Genomic DNA, 24,988 nt, shown 5'->3' on the forward strand with positions numbered 1-24,988 from the left:
TCTTGAGGCGTGGGTACGGGACGTACCGGTCTGGTTGTGTTGCCGGTTCGCGTGGTGACGGACTTCCGTTGTGGCGGTCGCTGGCTTAGCTGGACACGCCCCCACCCCCTCGTAGTGACCAGGGCATGGGTGTCAGGTATGTCCTGGGCATGTGTGGTGTGTGACTTTGGTGGGGGTTTTGTGGCCTGCCCTGGTCCTGCCACCCCCACCCCCCCCCCCTTTCCCCCCTCCCTTAGTTGTTCTGACCTTCTGCGGCGTCTGCGTCGTAACCTGTAGAGGAGGTGGACTGCTATGAGGGCCGGGATGACCCGTAGGTTCGGGTCCATGTCTGTCCGTCGCGTACGGGTCCTCCTTGTTCACGTCGTCCTGTGTGTCCGTCGCGTACTGGTGGTCCTTGTTCGCGTCGTCCTGATTTCCCGGCAGTTTTTGGCAGCCGGAAAATATTCACCGTGCGGGATGACGTCGGTGCGAATCGTGATTCCTGGTTCGTGAATGGCAGGCTGCGCGCGTCCCGACGTCAGGTCGGCCCTTTCCCGGATCGCATTGGTAGGTTTATTTTGTTCGGTCGGGCTTTTTTACGAATCGTACGGAAATGGTGTTCCGTGCGAATCGTAATTCCTTGTTTGTAAATTTTGACGACCGGGTACGCGTCGGACGGAGAATATGCTCCGTCCGACGGTTCGTACCCGGTTTTTACCGGATCGTGATCGGCACCTTAGTCTACTTGTTACAGCTGAACTTCGAGGTGAAAGTAAGCATTTCTCGTGCTGTTCCACAAATTTTGCCAAAAGTAATTTATTATTACTTCGGACCCTCCGCCCTTACTTTCCTCCAGCTATTAGTTGTTAAAAGATCACTTTCCATGAAGATGGCTGCATTAATCAAGCGCATTGTCAAAACCCAGGAGCTAAAATATAATCAAGAAGTAGTTTTCAACAACAAAGATCTTCCATGAATAAGTATGAAAGCTTTGAAAATGTGAATTCTTCACCTGACCTTTTTCAGAAAAGGTTTTGCTCCTGATAACATTTCGAGACATTTCTATCCCACTGCAAGGCCATTTACTTCCTCAGCATATTTCTCCAGCACCCTGAGTTTTGTGACTGAAGGAGAATTGTCTAGTCATGTTTTGTTGTTGTTATATAATCTTTCTTGAGGCAATAGTCTCTGAAAAATAAAATAATGTAAAACATCAAAAAGATGCACACATTAAGAAAATCACATTACCAAACATTCAGGCACATGCATCAAAGCTTTTTGCGATCGCAAACTGTGCGAATCACAAAAATCGGTCATTTGCGATCGCAAAATTAGCTTTTGCGATTCATCAAGGGTCAAGGCCCTCGCAATTTGAGAATTCACAATTAATTTCGAGTTTTCAAATTGCATTTAAGGAATTGCATTTTGCGATTCCTTAAATGCAATGCAAGAACCACTTTGAAGTAGCGATTTCGCTACTAGGGGGCGCAAATTACCATGAAGTTGAACTTCATGGTAGTTTGCAAAAACCTTGGGACATGTGTGTGCGCAACATTTGTGCACAGATCAATTTCAGGGGTGCAACAGGGAGTCCTTTTGACACCCTTGAAATTGCATGAGCAATTTACGAGTACCAAATGGTACTCGCAAATTGCGCTTGCAATTTCCCATTCATTCCTATGGGCCTATAGGCCCATAGGAATGAATGGGAAGCCATTCCTTATTTGCTAATCGCAATTTGCGACTCGCAAATAAGGAATGTGTAGGAATCGCTATTTTTATAGTGATTCCTACATGCATAGGCTTTTGCGAGTCCTTAATTGCGATTCCTTAATAATCGCATTTAAGAACTCGCAAAATCCTACCTTGATGCAATTGTTTCTTCAAAGAGGTTGGAAAACAACCTAAAGCTATAGCTACATCCATTTTTCGCAGGTCCACTGCAAGTCTCATTGCTAAACGGAGATACATTGCCCTGCATTTTACATATAACAGTTTTGAAAATTGGCTATCCGTGTTTTGTTGTTGTTGTTAAATAATGTTTCTCGAGACAAGAGTCTATAAAAAAATTAATGTTATCAAAAGAAAGCAGTCCTACAGAATTTAAGAACATGTGCATTTAAAAGTCACTCACATTCCGCATCATTTTCCCACATTGCAGATGCTATACCTGGAGCTGATAACAGAGATTACATGCTAATCTACCTAGGAATGTCTCTGTTCTCATTCTTGAATCCAGTAATCAGGTGATATCAGCATAGAGTTCCTCCACATGCAATTAATTTAAAATTAGTGAAATGGAAGCCTCTTTTCCGAAAAACACCAATCTCTACTGTGAGAGATTTGGGTTATTAAATGTTTCAACTCTTGTTTGTGAGGAAATGGACCAGATTGCTGAGAATTCACTAACTGAGCATTTGGGGCTTTATCATACCAACATAATTCAGAAAATGTGTTGTGCTCCTTGAGATATAGTTTGTGCAAACACCTTAGTGAACAGTTTACACTCGAGCACAAGAGGCTCAGAAACTAACTTCCTACGCACTACGCAAGCTGGGGTTAGAACACGCAATAAGCATGGACCGATTGTGCATTTGCTTTGCGGAGCATCAGAATCTACACTGAGACTGATTCATGCTTCTTCCATAATGGCCTAAAGGACGAGCTTATCAAGGGTCACCCGAGAGGGAGATAGTATGAGGCAGAATCAGCAGGAGTAGAATCACAAGGGAGAATTGCGACCAGGATAACTTCTCTCTATACTGGGTTGACATGTTTGCTAATTAGTACAATTTAACGATTAAAAAGCACTGCCTCTTCTAAAAAGACAAAAATTGGGCTGAACTTTATAGTTATTGTACCTGTTGGTTGATTATTGAGTTCGGAGCCCCCTTGTCTTGCCCTCACACATTTTGTGACATGGAACAGAAGCACGTGGTTTGAGCTGGACGCTCTGCATTGTTGATATGAGCACAATCTTTTTTGCAGCTAAGCAGGGATTTTCCAGAGAAACTCTAAAATCTATTGTTAGAGCTTTGAACTTGATTCGATTTATCACCGGAAGCCAATGAAGTTGCTTCAGATGAGGAGAAATGGCCTGCCTGTATGGGACTTTTCAGATCAACCTTGCGGCTGCTCTCTGCACAATCTGCAGTCTGTGACTTAGAAAAGCAAGGTGTCCCAGGTATAAACTATTTGCGCAATCCAACTGTTTTGGGTGCTTTTTCCAGGATCAAATGCAGCATCTTACTTAGAGATTTAAATTTAGCAAAACAGACAGAAGACTCTATTTGATTTGTGAGGAGAAAGAGAGCCTCGAGTCAAACATGACTCCCAAATATGTTGCCTTCTCCGCAAGGACCAGAGTAGATCCTATTTACGAAATAGCTGGTAAAATGGAATGGTAATATTATCCTGGTATTACAATTACCAGGTGTTACTACCACCTTATAAAGTAACCATTACAAGTCTTAGGCCTGAAATGAGGAATGCAGTATGGGTTCCTGAATGAACAGATCATTTACTAGAGGTTTTCCTGAATTCTGGAACCTTTTGCCGCTCAGGTTTTCCAGATTTTTACAGAATATCAGGAGAGAGCCTCTTAATCCTGTGAAGGTTGCTGTGATTTACTTGTGCCTTATTTATGGCTATTAACATGGTACACAAATAATACAAGACTTATGACCGGGATGCAGGCAGTCACCAGCCAGGCTGGCAGATGTAATGGGCACTGACGTCACATTATTTTGAGCCCACACAATCAGTAATAATCAAGACTGGCTGCTCAGGGTGTCCTCCCCAAATAGAGTTGTGGGCCATCTACCTGGTTGAAGTCCTGACATCTTTTGGGTTTTCCATCAATGAGCTGAGATCCCAGCTGAGCTCATGCTGTGGACTTCTTTCATTGGAGCTGTCCTAGACATGGTGGCCTAAAAGATCGTTCATTGCACCACAATGGGACTTGATTTTAGTGTTAACATTTTTTATGTGCGCGACTTTTGAGCGAATGCACAGTTGCTCATTGAGAATATTGACTCTCAAAAGAATGTTCTTCATTGCTGTCACCTTTGCAGGCTATGTGAATTAACCGCAGGTACCGTCTCAATAAATTTTGGGGTCCATAAGTTCACTCCTTTAACCCTGCTTTCTGTTTCCCCTAAACTGGTTATCTTTCTGTTCTTCCTGGCCCTCTTTCCGCCCTCCTTTTCTTTACATTTTATTCCTGTTTACCCTGAGCCGACCCCCTTTGCTTATCACATCCCCTTCTCCTACCCTTACCCCCCTACCCCGACTATTTGTTCTTCCCTGTCGATTCTCTCCTCTCTGCCCTGAGTTGTTACCTCCATCTTATTTTGAGATGAATATAACCTGTCGTCCTCCCTGTTATTTCCCCCTTAACTTAAAGTGATATGTACTTGCTTGTTTTGAATACCCTGAACAATTGATTTCCTTGATTGCTTCTACTCATGTAAAGTGCTTTTTGCCCCCTTTTTAACTTAATTGTATATGTACTTGCTTGTTTTGTTTTTTACCCTGAACAATTGCTTTTCTTGATTGCTCATGTGAAGCGCTCTGACACCTCCGGGTCTAGCCAGCACTATATAAAACCTTTCAAATAAATACAAATAAAATAAATAAGGCTGCCAGCCACCGCAGCAGTCTGGAGACCCTTTCTTGAGGTCCCCGAGTATGACTTTGCTGTGACGGTGCACGGGGCAACATGTGGTGATAACTGGGGAGACACAGGAAAGACATAGAATACTGTAAGTACACAGGTGCTACAACACGTGGGGAGAGCTGAGGACAAAGCAGGCCTGGCAGTCCTTTTCAGTCAGGGGTGTTTTTGTTGTTATTTCCATTTGCATCAACGGAAGTTGCTTTGGAAGGCCCTAGAGCCAGCTGCTAAGAAAATGCACGGAAGCCACTGAGAAAAGGAGCCCTTCACAAGTCTGCAAGCTGATTCAAGAAACAATCACTGCGGAGCTCGGAAGAAAACAAGGGGAAGTGCGGGGTTTTAGGAAATTCAATTAACACACACACATAACCCTCCCTGGGAGAGCTGGCGTTTGATGCATAGCAGGGTTCTCAGCCTTGGGCCACTGGGGAGTTCCTTAGATCCCACGCCTCTCTCTGGAAAGTTACATGTGGTGGATACTTTTGCATACCGGAATATTCGTAAGGTCTGGCGTGCTCCAGGGCTTCCTTAAAGACCAGCTCCATCTTGGTGTAATGCACTCACTGACAGCTCTAAGAGCAGCGGACCCCTATGGACACCAAATCATGTGGACTCATTCACCGTGCACGAGTGTGGTGCACACTGGGATTTGCAGTATTGGACACATTGCTTTGTCAGAAATGCACCATACTCATATTTCAATTCAAAAGGAATTTTGGAGACCCCCCACACCCCTTTGCATAGGTGACAATATTACATACATCAGAAGCACTTGAATTATGCGCTTCTACAGCCCTAACTTTTTCCTATAATTAAGGATTTAGTACAGTTTCCACACAGCCCACCATCTGCTGCATACATTTCAGATACCATCCAAAATAAATTCTTTCTAGCTTTACCAGGTCAAACATTACCAAAAAAGTCCCAATCAGGGTCAAGCGCGTGGCACTCCCTTTGCAATACTTAACTGGTCACGTTTTAGATGCTGATTGCTTCATTCCGGTCTTAAAGTGGTGCTGGTGAGGAACCTTTGCCCAACCATATTTATATATGTTAAATGACAAAATAGTGATGTTATACTGCCACAAAATGTGCCAGATAGTTTGCATTGTTTGCCACATAATTTAGGCAACTCTGCCACATAATTGGGCCCTTCATTGCTGCATAATTTTAACCAAAATAGGTAACCAATCCAAACCATGACTTTGAAAATAATGCCTTTTGAATATATCGGTACTTTAGCATACCAAAAAGAAATTATTTTGACTTCTCAATTGGATTGCTCAAGAGTTTTTGACTCATAAAGTAATGGCGAACTTCCAGAATGTTCCCTCATTAAAGTTTGTTTATGCATCATTTATTACAGCACATGGATTGCCCGAGCTTCAAGCAGGAGTTGTTTTTGAGAGGATTTTCCTTAGCCAGGCGTTCAGTTATGAATATTTTTACTGGCAGAGTATGTTGCAAAGAATGCTCTTGTAGCTGGGTTTCTTTTTCGCCTAATGTTCTTATAAAGGGAGATCTGGAGAGGACTGAGCTTTCCTTTGGGAAGAGACATGTTCAGGGAATACCATTATTATGGCAGCGTTTGATGCAATATTTCTTATCCTGCACATTTTTGCAAACTGAATATCCTCATCATGGTAATTGGTTTTACAATGTGTCCAAGGCCCCTTGAGAGCATACCTCACTGGCCAATTGCTTTTCTAATTCAGGCGCTCACCCTATCGGGAACTCTCAACTTACTCAAAGTGAAGCCATGACTCAAATTATTTTTAACAAAATTTGAGTCTGTAGGAGTTTGTGACTCCACAGATGCTATTTGATCTGCCCAATATTCAATCCGAATACAATCCAGAGAGCACCCTTCATTCCCCACATAGACACCCTCTCTGTTTAAGGAGCTTGAACCAGGGCAATACAAGCTTTACTGTATGCGCTAATAGGACAGGTCTGTTGAATCCACACTTATTTTGGATTGGAAACAACGGTGACTTTGTCAATAAAAATGAGGTTGTTCCCGGCATAGGCTCTTTAAATGTACTCAGTATTGCACCCGCAGTCAGTGTAACTTATCCTGAGATGATCCCAGAGTTCCTGGCCACTGGTTAATTTGGCTTCTGCATTTTAAATTAGTTGATAAGTTTGATTGTCTTTGCTGCAAGTCCTCTATGGGTTTCCCTCGTGTAATCGGGGTAGCGAGGAATTTGGAAGGTGGGGGGGGGCATTCAGGGTGCAAAGGGAAAGGGTAAATATTGCCTTCACCAGGGATGTCCAGACAAGATGTTAAATTCTTTGGCAGCCTTAGACAAAATGCCTAGTCTTTACCACCCAGTGTAAATGGGTATTATCTGCTAACATGTAGGAACTCCTACTGTTGAGCTTTGGCACCCCACCCATTGGCTCCTGCATGTATTCCATTGCGCAAGGAGGCGGGCGGAGTCACTGCTTACCTTGGTGGTCTCTGGCAGGTAGCAGTCAGGTGCCGGCAGGACGCCTCTTTTTCCCAGCAGAAGGAAAGAGTGTCGGACACATGGTGTCGGTGTCCCAATATGAGTAAAGGCGCCATCTTGGATTGGGTTTCAAATTTGATCCAAGATGGTATCCCTCATTCCAGGTTAGAAATCGCTCAATCCAATATGGAGGAAAGGAGTTTCTGTGTAGGATTTGTCACTTCCAATCTTTGTGTTGCAATGTTCCTGTTATGCTTAGTAGTGTTGTTGATGCTCTGTGGTGCTATTTTCTTCCAGTTTATGTTCCTCTGGTGTTGCACAGGAGTTTAGTTCCCTGCTGTCATCTTCGGAGGGTTTTTGCTTTGGCTTTTCCTCTCCTCAGCAGTGGTTTCTTTACTTGGAAACGTTCCTGTTTTCTCCAACATCAGTTGGTACAGTGGCTGCAGAAAGGAATCGCCCATACCTCAGGGTAAAATCCTCAAAGCTGCGAAGACTTCTGCTGTGTCCAGCCCTTAACACCTAATTTTTTCAAAATCTGAAGAGGTTTAGGCTGATCCTCCATGTGCATGGGCCAGGGAAAATGAGTCTTACAGCTAGGGTGTGAGATTGGATGTGTTTTTCCTTAGTTTAGCAGCCAAAAGCTTCCCTGCCTTGTTACCCCCTTCATAATATATTTGTTAAATGTTTGCCAAAGGGCGCTCTGCTTTGTTAATCACCATCAGTTGGAGTTGGCATCCAGCCTGCGTTATATGGAGCCAAGACTTTTGGAAGAGGGTTTTCTCGTGGCTTTCTTCTAGTAATGAAAGTCTCCAAGCACACCCTTCATGACATCCCATAGCATCGCTAAACTACATTCCCCTGTATCATTATGCCAGATAAAATCTTTTGCATCGGTGTTTAGTGCTTCTGCAGCTATCCTGTCTCTGAACCAGCAGTCATTAAAATGCCATCTAGGGTGGCTCCTCTGTCCAGATTGTCTCCATGGCAATCCCACTGTGAGTGGGGCATAATCAGACAAAGTTATTACACCACTTTCTGCCAAACATATCTCATTCAGCAGTGTGCGATGGCAAATCCCAGATTATTGACGTCTCTCCTGGCATCATCTCATTCCTGTTTAAGGCCATCGGGTAAGGCATTGAAGTCTTCTCTTAATCCTTGTGAGAGGTCTTTTAAAAACTGCCCTATAACTGAGCAACCATATGAGCTCTCTTGTTCATTGTCAACAACCCACTGCTTTTCTTGTTTGTTGTGTTTTCTTGCTACTGCCCTAGGCAACATAGATCTGCACAGGAGGTCTTTAACAAATTAGTTATACTTATTTTTAAAAGCGACCATGTCTGTGAAATGTGAACCTTGCAGAAAGGAAGCAGCGCTCTGACTGGACACTACTAGGGAGCAGCTCACTGACGAGGTCTCCTGTGGCTCACAGTCAAAGTCTCATGGTGAGCCAAGTCCACCCCGCAACCTCTATGATTATAGGGTTGTTCTTTGCTAATAGATTGCAAATTACTGAAGTGGTTCGAGTGAGAGAGTGTGCACTATAAGGTCCGCTTATGAGATGCGGCATCTCCAGCCATGTCTCAATAATGTTTACACCAGCTTGATACTTCTGCTGCTTCTATTGCTCGCTGCCTTCTCGTTCGGAGGATTCTTTGTGGGTTTGCTGCCCTAGCCACAAGGGCCTCCAGGAGCACGTGGTTGTGTATTCTACCACGAGTCCCCTGCTCTCTGAATGTATGTGCGTAATAAAGGCCCACCCCAGGCGTCGCCCAACCTACTGTACAAATAAGGACCATAGTCTGAATCCTGTCATTTCGGAGCCTCCATAGACCATGCTCGGCCCACCTAGTCTTCTTAGGCTCGTTTATATGGGCCTCTTCTGCTACAGTTCTGTATGCGCGGAGATCTGGGAGTTCGGGCCGTCTCCCATGCCTCAATGTTCAGTCATGGCCCTACCTTCTGCGGAGCCTTATTTTCACCTGACAGTTTCAGGTGAGAAAGATCTGGGCCGGCGCCACTCTCACTCTGGATGGCATTTTAGACCGTTGCATTGTTCTACTCATTTCATAGCCGGCAGCAGCCGCTCCTTGCCCCACCGCAGTACATTCTCCCTACTCTTTTCGGTCCGCACAGGAGATTTCTATTTTGTCCCGGAAGCAGTGGCGCCTCCTCCGCTAAGGCAGAGGAGTGTCACCCCACTGCTTTCACCAGTGGAAAAATAAATAAAATAACAACACACTGTTGATATCATTTTATTTTTCCCTGCTGAGGCAGTTTTGCGGGTGGGCTAGTCTGCACATAAAGCAGCGGGAAGAGTGGTGAGCACTTAAATGTGCATGGCGGTTTGGCTGGCCGTCTTGGCCCGGCCAAACAGTCATGCACACTTTGCATGTTCCCCACCAGGCTGTAATACACTGCCTGGTGAGGAACATGCACAGGCTCCCACTGCTTGTCTGGGTGCCCAACCACTTCGCTCAGACCTATCAATCACAACGCTGCATTGCAGAATTGTGATTGGCTTAAAGGAAGCCTGTGTGTTCCCTGCTTCTGTTCAGGACTTGCCGGAAGGGAAGCGGAGGAGAGACGTGGCCGGTGAAGAGGTAAGTGACTTTTATTTTTTCTACTCCCCCCGCCCTACCACCCCGATCTGTGCCAGCCGCCACAGTGAGTGGAGAATATCTTCTTACCCCTCCTCCTTGTCCATGCTTCAAACCAGCAATGTAGGTTTTTGGGGAGATGTTTTCATTACAGGTTCCATTCTATGAAGAACATTCTTGCTGCAGAAATTATTGTGCAGCAAATGATCTGGTGAAGGTTTTTCATGTGAAAATATTGTTCTTTTTGCAGGAGATATTTTCAGCGAATGTTAGTGGTGTAGTATATGTTAGCAGTACGTTCTTTTAGTGAACATTCTCGCCCTGTCAAAGTCCTTGATCCCAGGATTTGCATAAGTTGTCCACTCTGAGAAAAACGCCAACTATACATCTAAGCACAGGCCCAGATGTACGTTGAAGTCATGGAACGCAGCAAGTAAAATTGCTGCTCTGCATTTCATGAAAGGAAGAGAGCAGAAAAGTGCCCTATCTACTAAGATGTGGTGTTGTTCTGCTCTCTCCCTGCACTGGCGCCCTTTTGGCCGCCATGCACAAACGCAGACATCCATGTGTCATAATGTAAGGGTGCCTGTGTTGTGGGAAGCAGAGAATAAGTGATAAAAGGGGTCCCTTCCAGTACAAAAACTATGCTTTAAGGTATTTCCCACTTTTTATGTGGGCTGTACAATATAGGATGCTTGCAAAGTGGAAAAACACTAGGAAAAATGTTCTCCTTGTTAAGCCTGCCTCGAGGAGGCTCAGGATTTTGTCATAAATTCCTGTCTACAATTCTTCGCAAAAAAAAAGTTGCTTTGAAGGCCATGGATGGTTGCATGGAAACGCATATGCACCACTTAAGGAACCCCCCCTGGGTGCAAATAACACATGTCTGCAGAGCTTTGCATTACTTTGGTTTACAATCCAATGAAAATCACAATTTATGATGGGTTGCAAATCCCACCATAACACTTTGGTGCCGATTACGATCCGGTAAAAACCGGGTACGAACCGTCGGTCGGAGAGTTTTCTCCGTCCGACTCGTACCCGGTCAGAAAACTTTACAAACATGGAATTACGATTTGCACGGAAACACCATTTCCGTACGAATCGTAAAAAACACCGACCGACGAAAAGATACGTACGAATGTGATCCGGGAATGCTGCGACGTGACGTCGGGACGCTTTCAGGCAGCGTTTCACGACCCAGGAAGTACGATTCGAACCAACAGCAGTCCGGACGGCGATATTTTCACGGCACCCAAAAAGTGCCGGAAAAGCGAAGTATGGCGCGAAACGACCAGAGTAGGTGGCCCGGTACGCGCCGTACCCCCCCCCCAGCCCCCGTATGTATGCGCCGACCCCCCCCCAGCCCCCATATGTACGCGCCGACCCCCCCCAGCCCCCGTATGTACGCGCCGACCCCCCCCAGCCCCCGTACGTACGTGTCGTGCCCCTCCGTGTATGTACACCCGTGTACGTTCGAGTCGTACCCCCGTGTATGTACACCTGTGTACGTGTCGTACCCCCCCGTGTGTGTACACCCGTGTACGTGTCGTACCCCCTGTGTGTGTACACCCGTGTACGTGTCGTACCCCCCATGTATGTACACCCGTGTACGTGTCGTACCCCCCGTGTGTGTACACCCGTGTACGTGTCGTACCCCCCGTGTATGTCCACCCGTGTACGTGTCGTACCCCCCGTGTATGTACACCCGTGTACGTTCGAGTCGTACCCCCACCCGTGTATGTACGGTACACGGGTGGGGGTACGACTCGAACGTACACGGGGGGTACGACACGTACACGGGTGTACATACACGGGGCGGTACGACACGTACACGGGTGTACACACATGGGGGTACGACACGTACACGGGTGTACACACACGGGGGTATGACACGTACATGGGTGTACATACACGGGGGTACGACACGTACACGGGTGTACATACAGGGGGGGTACGACACCTACATGGGTGTACATACACGGGGGGTACGACACGTACACAGGTGTACATACACGGGGGGTACGACACGTTCGTACGTGGGCTGGATAGGGGGTCGGCGCGTACATACGGGGGCTGGGGGGGGTCGGCGCGTACATAAGGGGGCTGGGGGGGGGTTGGCGCGTACGTACGGGGGCTGGGGGGGGGGTCGGCGCGTACGTACGGGGGCTGGGGGGGGTCGGTGCGTATGCGGACACATGTCTCCATGGTTGCTATGGGAGTTCGGTGCGGACGGTGTTTTTTCCATACGATTGTAACATCGGACGCACGGGATGGATCGTAATTCCGCGGTCGGACTTCACTTTTCACATTTGTACGGTAAATCGTCCGAGGACGTGTCGGACACATTTTCCGACCCGAGGACGTGTGGGGAATAATTCCCAATGCGATTCGTATGGACTTTTTCCCATGCGAATCGTAGTTGGCAGTTTGTACGGCACTTGTACGATTCGTACGGTAAAAAGACCGGATACGAGTCGTACGGGGAATTTTTTTACCGGATCGTTATCGGCACCTTTGTGTTGGGTTTGCGTTAAAAGAGTAACGCAAACATGACGAAAAGTATTTGTAAATCTTGGCCGAAGTTTTCTTTTTTGATGCACCAGAGTTTAATACTCCCCCCCTTTTGCTGAGATATTTTCTAACTCGTCACTCTTGGTATTCGAGGGGATGTCATAACACAGTGCCTGTCTGAACCACTTCTTTATTGACATTTTCAGGTTCCCCCTCCTCATTTCCAGAAGGTGACAGCCACCCAGCAGCGTGCCCAGAAGACCTACTCTCTGCGCTGGGGCCTACAGGAAAATCACGAGGTGGAGTACCAGCAGGCCCTGGTCCAGATCAAAGACAGCATAAGAGAGCTGGAGGGCCCTGACATCAAGGAAACACTGCAAGAGCAGATCCGCCAGTGGTTCATCGAGTGCCGGTAAGGAGGAGGGCCTCGTGTGGTACCTGAGCTGGCAAGCTGTTGTACACCAAACAGTATACTGTGCACCCACCATCATTTACCTGCTGACGCTTATGTAAAAAATCATTGCCACCCAAGCAGTGCCCTATTAATGCATGGGCATGCCTGCCATTGCCCGGGGCCCCATGAGCATAGGGGCCTCTTGCAGATCGGAATTTAACACTAATTTTCTGTCGAGTGCCGGTAAGGAGGAGGGCCTCGTGTGGTACCTGAGCTGGCAAGCTGTTGTACTAACACCAAACAGTATACTGTGCACCCACCATCATTTACCCGCTGACGCTTATGTAAAAAATCATTGCCACCCAAGCAGTGCCCTATTAACGCATGGGCATGCCTGCCATTGCCCGGGGGCCCCATGAGCATAGGGGCCCCTTGCAGATCGGAATTTAACACTAATTTTCTGTTAAACATTCTTATTCCTGTGAGTTGTTGTGTAGGCAGGGTCCAGTGCACTGCTTGGCCTGGGACCCATAATGCTATTAAGACGGCCCAGCACCCAAACTTTGGAAAGTTCCTGCAAGCAAGCATGTTTGGCGCTACACAAGCCAAGTACATGAAGAGCAGTATGGCACTGCAACCAGTGCCCTTTGGCAAGTTAGAATAGATAGACACAAATTTACGTGCAGGGTAAACACGTTCTCCTAGAGAGACAGTCACGGCGTTGAGCAGAAACACTGCTATAAGGAGCAAGCACAGGAAGCAATAGGACAGTCATGTGCAAGGATTATCACAATGACGATACTTAGCAGACACAAGCAGTATCAAACATGAGAAGCACTCGTCAGCTGTCCCACAACTGTACTAAAGTCCGGGCGTAGCCGGCACAGGTAGCAGCGGTGGGGCGGGGCAGGGAGGGGCATGTGGGTGATGGGGGAGTGGACAGACGACAGGATAGGGAAAGTAAAATAAAAAATAAAATAAACCACTTACCTTTGTGCTCACCGCATCACCGAGTCGGTGATGTCTTTCAGTAGGATGTAACCATGCAGTGCTCGAATTGCACACTTTACATACAGGAACCCTGGGTTTAAATCTCAGCTTCCCCACCTGGGCAAATCGCCTGATCCGTGGAACATCACTCTGCTTCACTATGCATCGTTTCCCTTACCCAAGCAATTTGAGAGCACATGGAAGCAATCCAGTGCTGGAACTGCTCAGTAAAAAAACGTTCTTATATATTAATATAAAGTAATCTTGCTTCACATTTAATAATATAGGCCATCTAAGCGGAGAACACGATAAGCGGAAACGTCTTGGGTAACTGATGCATCGTCATTACGGCATGGGATTATTCTTGAATAAATAAAGAAATATCACTTTCAATAAATGCCATTACATTCAAGCAATATAAACGTGTGGATTGGAGACTCTCAACAATGCTGTTTTGTTTTTGTGTTTTCATTTTAGAGTGTTTATCATATTTTTTTCATATCATTTGTTGACAAGTTATGATCTTTTGATATCTCAACTCGTTCTTTGGCTTTTAGATCCAAGCCAGACCCAAAACTTGGCTCTGGCTCCGTGCTCCCCAAGGCCTTACATGACCTCCCTTATAAAGTAGTGTCTCCTACGACCTTGGTTGGTGTCCCAGGCCGTTTGGAATTTGCTTTCTTCTCACAACTCATCTGAGAGAGTCAGGTCCCTGGTCATGCCTCCCTGCGGACGCGTGCAGCCCAGGGCCTGACTACGCTGCATCTGTGGAAGGTGGAGAAAGTAATGATAGGGGCAAGGGAACATTGGGAGGATGGGGAATGTTTCCAGTGGAGAGAGTCTTTGTATAACCTATGTGGTCCTGGATGACTGGCCGAGGGCCATCTGGCCTTTTCTTCAAAGTCGGAGACTGAGAGAGGCAGTAGAGCTGGAATAGAGTCAGTCACTTCAGACTGATTGACATGCTACTGACTGTCCTAGTCAGCATACCGGGTGTGCTGTACAGGTCAGCACGAGAGTTCCCAGCCTCACTGACTTGAGGGCAAAAGCAGGGTTCATTATGTGCATTGACTCCTGAAGGACACATTCTTGACGAGGTGGAATTGGAGCACTGGTGCTTTTACATGTCAAAACAATCCTGCACCTTTTCATGCCTTTTTCTGGACCAAGGACACTGAAACAGAAACATGTCTTTTCCAAGATACTCTCTCCTCTCTCTTTTTTGTATCTCCTTTTTTACATGTAACAGTCTCTACTTCATTTCCTCTCGCTCTCTCTTTGTCTGTGTTTCTCTTCTTCTCTTCATATGTGCTTGTCCCTCTCTCGTTCTTTGCCTGACCTAGACACTCCCTCGCTCTAACAGTCTCTCCCTCTATATTGTGTATTTCTTGTCTCAGATCTCTTTTTCTGATTGTCTCTTTCTTTCTGTCTCCCTCTTTTGTAGGCTTGCCTTCTCATTCTTCACATGTCTCCTTCTTATAGAGTTTGTCTATTTCTCTGCTTCTTTCTCCCTTTGTCATTGCCTGTCGCGCACCCACATTTTCTTTGCCTATCTTTATCTCCGGCATTGCTGGTCTCTCTCACTTTAATTTGCCTCTGCCTCCTTGACTTTCTGGCCCTCTTTTTCTTCTCCTGTCTGTGTCTCACTTTTATGTCTCTTGGACAGGAACATAGGAGAGCCAGCTGCCTCTGTGAGAGGGAAGGAGAAAGAGATGTTCCTTGGGGCGGGGAGAAGGGGGGGGGGAAGGAGGGACAGAAGCATGAGAAAGAGACGAGAGGTGCATCTTAGGAACCCGGGAAGTGGGACACACTCAATTAAGGCCTGATGGTGGTGCAAGGGAGGAAGGAGGATGACAGTAGTGGGAGAGTAATAGGACAAAGTAGGGAGGGGATTAAGCCGAGGTAATGGCGGAGGGAGGAGGTCCCCCAGATTGTAAGCTAGGATGGTGAGCCAGAAAGGCGTTTGTACAGGACCGCAGAGCCACCCATGACCTCATATTTAGCTATTTCATAAGTAGGGCAAGAGTCGAGGGTAGACGCAGGGTGAACGCCGTCTACCATGCCAAAAGGTTGGACCCCACAGAAATATGCTAAACTTGTCCTGGTGTAATTTTAGACATCTTTAAACACCGCGACACATACAGGAACACACAAAACAGAAAAGAACTCTTCACCGTGATCAAAGAATTTGCCAAACCCTGCACGCACAGCACAGACATCCTCCCTCCAAAGATCTCTGCGACAAACTGACCACCTTTTTCCACCGCAAGATCTTAGATATCTACGACAGCTTCACATTCCAGGATTTATCCACCCCAGCCACAACTACTGCAGCCAAATGTTTCAGATCCCAGCTGACACTGCTCAACTGGACAACCCTCACCACTGATGACAACCTAAGGATCATGAAAACCATCTAATCTGGGGCCCCCTTGGACCTCTGCCCCACATTTTCAACCGAGCAGGCGCCATCGCCCAAAACTCTCCTGCTCCATCAACTGCTCCTTCGAATCCGTCACCTTCCCTGAAGACTGGAAACATGCAGAGATCAACCACCTGCTGAAGAAACCCTCTGGCGAACTGACGGACCTCAGGAACTACAGACCCATCTCTCTGCTCCCTTTCCCAGCCACATCATTGAGAAAGCCATCAATGCCCAACTCACAGAATTCATCTAAACAAACCACACCCTGGACCCCTCCCAATCTGGCTTCAGGAGCAACCACAGCACCGAGACTGTACACCTTGCCGCAACTGACGACATCCGCGCTCTCCTCGATCAAGGCGAAACCTCAGCCCTCATCCTCCTGGACCTCTCTACCGCCTTAGACACCGTCTCCCACAACACCCTCTGCACAAGACTCCACAATGCTGGCATCCACGGCAAAGCGTTAGAGTGGATCCGCTTCTTCCTCACCCATTGAACCCAGAGAGTCAGACTCCCACTGTTCTCCTCGAATCCTGCAGAGATCAGCTGCGGAGTCCCTCAGGGCTCCTCCCTGAGCCCCACCCTCTTAAATATCTACATGGCCCCACTTGCAGCCATCATCAGAAACCATTGACTCACCATTGTCTCGCACGCTGACTAGACACAGCTGATTCTGTCCCTCACTGAGGAACCTACAGCTGCTAAGAGCAACTTCCATGACAGGATGAAGGCAGTATCCGCCTAGATGAAGGAAAGCTGCCTTACACTCAACTCCAACAAAACAGAAGTCCTCATCCTGGGCTCCACTCCCTCAGCTTGGGATGACTCCTGGTGGCTGTTAGAAATGGGGGTCTCTCGTTGGCAAGGGCTTGCACCTTTGTCCAAATAGGCACCCTTCTTCCTAGTCAGGGTAAGGGAGTTACACCCCCCAAAAAAAACCCTGCAAACCCCCTTGGTAGCTTGGCATGAGCAGTCAGGCTTATCTTAGAGGCAGTGTGTAAAGCATTTGCACATAACCAACAGTAATACAGTGTAAGCACTACAAACGGACACCGCACCAGTTTAGAAAAATATCCAATATTTTTATATACTTAAGACAAGACCAAAACGATTAAAAATCCACAATACAGTACTTAAAAATCTTCAGTTAGCAAAATAACTTTGTAAATCAGTTCCTTGATGTCAATAGCTCCGTCCGGGGCTATCACGGCATCGTGAGCAAACAAATCCAAACAGTTCTCGCTGACCGCGGCGTCGCGGGCCAGCTACGGTTTCAGGAAGACCCGCAAACAGTACCTTTCAGAAATGCAGGGCGTTGATCACTTCTCGTTGAGCTTCCAAAACACGGCGTCTGCAGGCATCGGTTCCGGAGGCCGGTGCAGGAGTCGTCGGGGCCCTCGAAGTCACACGCGTTGCAGATGTAACTCCTCTTTGTTGAGTCAGGAGCGTTGGCGTCAGCAGGTGTCGGGTGCTGTGTTGCGAAGTGCAGTGTGGTGCCCGCAGGTCGCGGTGCGAGCAGCGGCTCGGTAGCGGCGTCAGATGGCGTCGTCGGTGAGACCAGGGTCGCAGTGTGAGATGAAGGCGGTGCTCGTTACCGTGCTGGCAGGTCACGGTGCAAGCAGCCGCGTCGTCGTTGCTGGAACGCTGTCGTCAGCTGACGAACTGGAGTCGATGGCACCGGCATCGGTAGGCCAAGGCTGCGGTGCGGGATGACGGCAGTGCGTTGTGTAACTTTACGAGCGGCGCCCTCGAACCACGGTGCAAGCAGTGGCGTCGATTCCGGCGTGGAGCGGCGGCGTCGGGGATACCAAGGCGTCGTCGCAAGGCGGTACGGAGTGCGGTGCCCACAGGTCGCGGTGCAAGCAGCGGCTCGGTGGCGGTGTCAGCAGGCGTCGTCGGTGAGACCAGGGTCGTGGTTCGGCGTTGCGGCGGTGCCCTCTGCAGTGCCTTCAGGACACGGAGTCGGCAGCGGCGTCGTAGATGGCGCCAAGCTTGAAGTCTTTGCTGTTCCTGAGACTTCTTGAACAGAGGGTAAGCTCTACCTCAAGCCCTTGGAGAAACTCACAAAAGTAGATTGCAGAAAGTTCAGTCCAGTCCTTTCACTGCCCAATACAGAAGCAGCCACTGCAGGCCAACACAGCAAAGCATACAGCAAAGTGGTACTTCCTCCTCACAGCTTCTCCACCTCCTCTTCTTGGCAGTCTTCTTGATCCAATACAGTTCTGAAATCTTGGGGTCTTGGCCCCAATATTTATACCACCAAATCCTTTGTCCTCTGAAGGCAGAAGGGCCTGTACCTTGTTCCAACCTGTTCTGGGTGCATTCTGCCAGTGTGCACCTTTTTCCTTTGTCAGTGTGGGCTAGGGTCCTCAGACGCACCACAGGAGGTGGAGCCAGCATTGTGGAAGGCAGGCACAGCCCTATATAGACCCAGGTGCTACTCCTCCCACCCATCTATATGCAGATAGGTCTATTCAGCCCTGTGCTGACTCACCCTGTCTCCAGGATCCTCCCCCAGCCCCTGTCACTCACAAACCAGACAGACAATGCACAACGTAGCAGAGGCAGGCTGGATGGTTAGGCAAGAAAATACCTACTTTCTAAAAGTGGTATTTTCAAACCCAGAATGTTAAAACCATCTTCACTAAAAGATGTATTTTATCATTCTGAGTTCAGGCATACTAAACATGAATTTCTACCATGTTCCCTGGGTCAGTTAGGATTATAGGATGCTATAATCAAACTGCCCATTCTGGCCTGTGGGCAACAGGTAGCCTTGCAATAGTGAAAAACGAAGTAGGCTGTAATTCACTATCAGGACATGCCACACACACCAGGGCATGTCCTACCTTTCACATACAATGCACCCTGCCCACAGGGTTACCTTGGGCCTACCTTAATGGTGACTAACATGTAGAAAAGGGAAGGTTTAAGGACTGGCAAGTGTGTGCACTTGCCAAGTCGACATGGCAGTCCCAGGCTGCACACAGGCTCTGCAATGGCATGCCAGAGTTACACTTTATGGGCTGTTTGCGTGGGTGGCAAAATGCAGTGCTGCAGCCCACCAACAGTATTTGATTTATGGGCCCTGGCACTCACAGTGCACTTTACTAGAGACTGATACATAAATCAAATAGGCCAGTCATGGAAACACCAATCCATAACGCATTTTACCACAGGAGCACTTGCACTTTACAACTGATCCGCAGTGAGAAAAGTTCGCAACCGGGAGGTCAGAAAGCAAAAATTCAGGGGAAACACGCCGAAAGATGTCAAGTCTAACAGTAGCCAGCAGCACTTGGAACCCCACCCACCGACCATGCACTTAACCTTGGCATCATCCTTGAATCCTTGCTCTCTACGAACCACCAAATCAACGCTGTATCATCCTACGGCTTCCACATACTCCCCCTGCTCAGAGAGAACTCGAAATGGATCCCCACCGAGTCCAGGAGAACGGTCACCCAGGTGCTCATCAGTAGCAAGATCGACTATGGCAATGCAATCTAAGCCAGCATGACTAAAAAACTCCGAATGAAATTGCAGCACATCTAGAACGCCTTCGCCAGACTCATCCTGGACATCCTCTGCCGAAGACACATCTCCGGTCACCTGAGAGACCTCCACTGGCTCCCGATCAACAAAAGAATCACCTTCAAGCTCCTAACGCACACCTACAAAGCTCTCCACAACACCCTACTCGAATACCTCAATCACCGCCTCTCCTTTACACTCCAACCGGACATCGCCACTCCGCCCATCTGGCCTTGGCCACTATCCCACGGATCCGCAAGACCTCGGCTCAAGTAAATTCCTTCTCCTACCTCACTGCGAAGAACTGGAACTCCCTACCTCTGCCCCTCAGGCAGTCATTGTCACTGCCTCAATTCAGGAAGGCTCTTTGACTGAACTGCAGAAACCCCCCAGCACCTTGAGACCCTCATGGATGATTAGTCGTGGTCTATAAGAATATTGATTGATTGATTGAACACATTCAGCAGCGCCTGCAGTTTTCTTCTATTGTTATGAGACACAATGTTGGCAGGGGGAGGTATATCGAATTCCAGCTGGGCAAATAAAAAAGGCCCAAATTATAGGACCATCAGTCCTTCTCTTGTTGAAATATCCTGGCTCGGAGCTAACAGGAGCCTCACACCTAAATGCAATGGAGTGGAAACAAAGGCACACAGCTTATCACTTCCCAGGTAGTTAAGAGAGGCATGCTTTTGTTTTTTTCAGTCTCTGCATAAAAGAAATATGGCAAACAGCCTTTACTACTCAACCGTTACAACCCATACCATTACATTGCATGGCGTTGCAACGAAAAAGGTGTGCAGCAGTGGGTAGAAGGTGTTGGATGGAACTTGACAAAACACAGATCTCTCCAGCACATATGTTAACCTCCAAAGTTATCTTTCCATTATTATTATTCCCTGAGATTTATCAAGTACACAAAGATCTCTGCAGCAGGTGTCTTAACCCCATAAGATATTGTAAAATGGACTTTGCAACCAATGAAGTAGAACAGAATTACTGCCATGTCCTTGTTGCCAATCACGTTGTGGCAGGGTTTTAAAAAATAAATGTATAAGTTGAGGCCCAAATTTTGCATCGGGGTTGCGTCACTTTTTTGGCACGCCCCCCAAGCCAAATCTCATTTGTTAAATATTGTAATGCACTCAATTGTATTCAAGATAGACCTGTTAAACATATATGTGAGTTCTTAAAAGCTTGTGTCACTTCTTGTGAGATCACTTCCTGTAAGGTCATGGGCTGTGATGTTACTTCCTGTAATGCCATGTGCCATGCAATGTCACGCACAAGGATGTCACTTGCATAATGCCTAACTTGGCTAGTCCACCCACTTTTATTTTGAGGACTTATTCACTTTTCACAAGGCTAAAAATATAGTAAGTGATGGGGAAAAAAAGGTGGGAGTGCTCTGGCCCACGCAATAAATAACTCAGGGATGTCAATAAAGGGATAATAAGAGAGCAAACCAGGCATAAACATCAAGAGGTGAAAGAATAGAGAGAGCAAAGCAAGGACATAGAGATGGAGGAGAGAGTACAGTGGTATCAAGGAGAGTCTAGGAGGCATAGAGGCTGGAGGGAGACCAAACAGGTAGATGGAGAGTGCATGATGGGAGAGAGCAAAATAGCATGGTTATGGTCAAGGCCTGTAATTGAAGTGAGCTATGTAGTGAATGGAAGTGGGCGGCAGCTTCATAGGAATTTTGTTCTTATGTTTTTTCAAAACAGATAAAGCCATGGAAGCATGTCCCCATTTCTCACATACGAAGCAAGTACACCAAAGGCAGCAATTTATGTTGTACTTTGCTCACACCACTGAGGTAGAGCATGAGCAACACCACGTGTATTGTAAAGCACACGTTCACCCAGAAGGGCTTCTTCATGCTGAATGACACATACTTATTGTTACCCAACTCACTGATACTCATTTATTGACCTCCAAAGGATGAAAGCCTGAGTAGACCCTGCCAGGATTTGAACCTGTGACCATGAGGTCAAACACGGGCGCTATGGCGGACGCATTGGTCCACAAATGCAAAAACAACAGTTGATGGACAGGATGCACAACAATGTCATACATTCAACCCAGTACAGAGATCTGGGCCTAAATCCATCGTTTTTTTGCTCACCATGCCATTCTAGTTTGAACCCAGCCACATGCATATCAGTCTTAACCCTGTGCCTATTGGGAACAGTCCAGCCCGAACTGCCAGGCCAGGTTCTCCCTGGACTGGAACCAAGCATCCTAGGACCGGTTTCGGGGTTTCACCCCTCTTCAGCCAGGATAGCTTGATTCTCGTGGCACGGAGAGCACAGGACTCACGTCTGAGCATACCCGTCCCACTCGGGGTGACAAATGCAAAAACAACAGTTGATGGACAGAATGCACTAAGCCACCAAACCTGGCATGCTTCCCTCACACACAATAAGTGCTGCAGGACAGCAACAGTAACTTCCCTCACATAAACAGCAGGCGAGCAGCACCTTGTATATCCTCCCCTCCTTCACACAGGGAGTGAGTTCACCGCAGGCAGCTGCAGTGTAAGCTGTTCTGCCCTTACACTCAGAACACATAGTTTACAAGACACGCAGCATCGCACACTCTAGTCTTGCGCACAGAATCAGCTTGGAATTCAGGAAGCGCATTGTGCGCGTGGAGTGGGAGGGCCCGAGTGTGGCGTTACTTGCGTCCCAGTACAATGAGTTTGTTTCTGTATTTCTGTCCCAGGTCCAGCACTTTCTGTCCTTTTCTCTGGGCCAGCGGACTGGGAGCTGTCCTGAAGGTCACAGGGCGCAGCTGCCTTCTCAGCCTCCCTCCCACTAGACTCCGGAGGAAAGTAGCTCTGAGTCTGGGAAACATTTGAGGCCTCAGTTGGGCGCGCCCCTGCCTCGGCGCGAGCCCTTTCATCCCATGGCGGCGGCGGTGCCAGAGATCAAGGGCCTGTCTGCTCTAGTTTCAGGTACACGAAGCAGCCCTGCTCTGGCTGCAATCTGCAGGCGCGTCCCATCTCTGCGCATCTGGAGCCCTGGGCTGCGTCAGGGCCTCGCGCGCCAGCAGCAGCCCAGCCTCTGCGCAGACCCCTCGCTGCTTTCATCTTGTTGTGTGTCATTTTATTTTAATGCACACAATGGGTTCCAGATTGGACGCATCTGATGCAAATGTTCTCCTTCACATGGTCGTAATACAGCAGGGAAAGCAGAAATGAGGAAGGAGGAGTCTATTTATTACTTACCGCAGAAAGTTGGTAAACACTCATTTGCTCGTAGACTAGAACCATTGGTCTGGAAACGCCAAACGTGGACACGTGCTCAAATGTGGCTTCTGCAACATGTATGGCCTAAGTCTAAAATCAAGTGTAACATAACAAGGAGGGTGAGGAGTAAAACTTAGCTCCTGCCTCTTCTCCTGAGGAGAGAGCTGACCTGTTGAAATGCTCAACTTAAGTGCCATCCAAATGGGCCTGCCACACTCCCTCATTTATGTATTTAGAAAGATTTATTAGAACAGCAGGGGCGTGGCTTAATTATTTTATATATTTTAAATATCCTGTGGGGTTAAGACACCTGCTGCAGGGATCTTTGTGTGCCTGGTAAGACTCAGAGAATAATAATAAGGGTAAGATAACTTTGGAGGTCAACGCATTTGCTGGAGAGATCTGTGTTCTGTCAAGTCCCAGTTTTGAATCAAAGTGCATAGAGGGTTAATATGTCTCCTGCAAAGCAAATTATGTAACACGCAAACGACAGTTTAATTTCATGTAAATGGGTAAGTGGGTTACTGCTTTTAACAAAGAGATCATTTTGCTGTTTGTAGTTCATAAATTGTAATCCTTCTAATATAGCACAGTGCGCTATGAAGGACATGTGGATACTACACCTTGTAACCCTCACTGTCGTATGTAACCCATCCTGCACATTAATTTACATATAAATGATTAATTGACAATGTATAGTGTGCACGTGTGATGTAAAGTGCTCTGACACTCTGCATTTGAATGAATAACACTATATCGCTATAAAAGAAACAAGACAAAATAGTGGTATTTAAATTCTTATTTGTGTAAATACTGGAACAGACCAACACATCTGACATTCTTGCAGTGCATCCATATATCTTATATACAAGGACTGAACAAAGTCAAAAGCTTGCCTCTCTGACCTACCTGTGAAGGGATAAGTTGTGTCCCTTTGTTTTCCCTCCATTGCATTTAGTTGTGAGGCTCCCAATAGCTCCCAGTGGGGACACTTGAAAGTCCCTCACTGGAATCTGATAAACCCCCCCAGGTGCTGCTGAATGTGTCCTAGTGTCCAAAAATTACACCTATACAGGTTTAGTACATTTCTATGGGGCCTAACCTCTTGGTAGGGTAGACTGTGTCCACCCGATAAAAAAAGTGGGTAGACGGCATCAACCCACGTCTACCCTCGACCTGTGCCCTGAGACCTGCCCATTTAAAGCACTAGATGGGTCAAAATTAAGAGTGCACAGCCCAAGAGAACTGTGAGACAAGAGCTGGAGGGGGCCAGGTGGGAGCCCACAAGGGGGTGATAGTCCAGTGGGCCATAGAGGGTGGGAGGGTGGGATGTGTATGGCGAGAGGGGAAAGGAGCAGTGGCAGCTTCTCTGCTAAGGCAGAGGCGCTTCGCCCCACTGCTCTGTGAGCTGTTGTTAAAGAAAACTAAAATGATAACTAGCGTTATTATCATTTCAGTTTTCCTTTCCTGGTGCGTGGCGGGGCAGCGCTGGGCTGCCAGAGCAGGATAGGGGAGGAGTTGTTTGCCCACGCCAAGTTGTGCAATGACACTTTGACCGACCCTCTCGGGCCGGCTAAACCGTCATGCGCACTTTGCATGTTCTGCACCCAGGATGGATTACAGCCTGGATGCAGAACATGCCCCAGGCTCCCATTCCCTGCTTGAGCGCCGATCCACGGCGCTCAGACCAATCACAGCGCTGCATTGCAGCTTCCAGCTTCCAGGAGCGAGAGGCGGTAGCCGGCCTGAAGGTAAGTGTTTTTTTTCCATTTTTTATCTCCATTTAGAACCCTCCCCACCCCTGGTAAATAACGGGACGGAGTAGGTAAAGAATGCATTAGTTGCCTGGGCAGTTTTATGAGGCGTGGCAATGTTCGTGATCTCATACAGCCGAATTTGTGCTGTCTGTTGCACATAGAGCTATGTTTATAAACGTAAGCTATTCTGTAGTGCCCTATTAACTTACTGTGAGAGATCTCCGAATTTTTCGCAGCTGTCTGGCATTCGACAGCAGCAATTTGTTTTGCTGTTTTTTTTCCTTGCAGAAGAATTCTGGCATGGGGCTTTGACAGACACTACATCTCCTCGCGCACTGTTTAAAACAGGGGTTATCTCTCGTTGCGCGGGATTTATCACCTTCACTCCTTAGCTGAGGTTCAGTGTAAAAG

The 24,988-nt window shown here is 47.5% G+C and overlaps 1 protein-coding gene across 1 annotated transcript in view; it reads left to right on the forward strand.

The window, feature by feature from the left end:
• DRC11 (dynein regulatory complex subunit 11) overlaps window positions 1–24,988 on the forward strand; it is a 952,572-nt gene that overhangs the window by 248,306 nt on the left and 679,278 nt on the right. Inside the window, exon 6 of the mRNA XM_085645096.1 lies at window positions 12,428–12,633. Coding sequence (XP_085501222.1) covers window positions 12,428–12,633 — 206 coding nt within the window. The remainder of the gene's footprint in view (window positions 1–12,427; window positions 12,634–24,988) is intronic.

The sequence above is a fragment of the Triturus cristatus genome, chromosome 3_1 (assembly GCF_964204655.1).
Source record: "Triturus cristatus chromosome 3_1, aTriCri1.1, whole genome shotgun sequence".
NCBI lineage: Eukaryota > Metazoa > Chordata > Amphibia > Caudata > Salamandridae > Triturus > Triturus cristatus.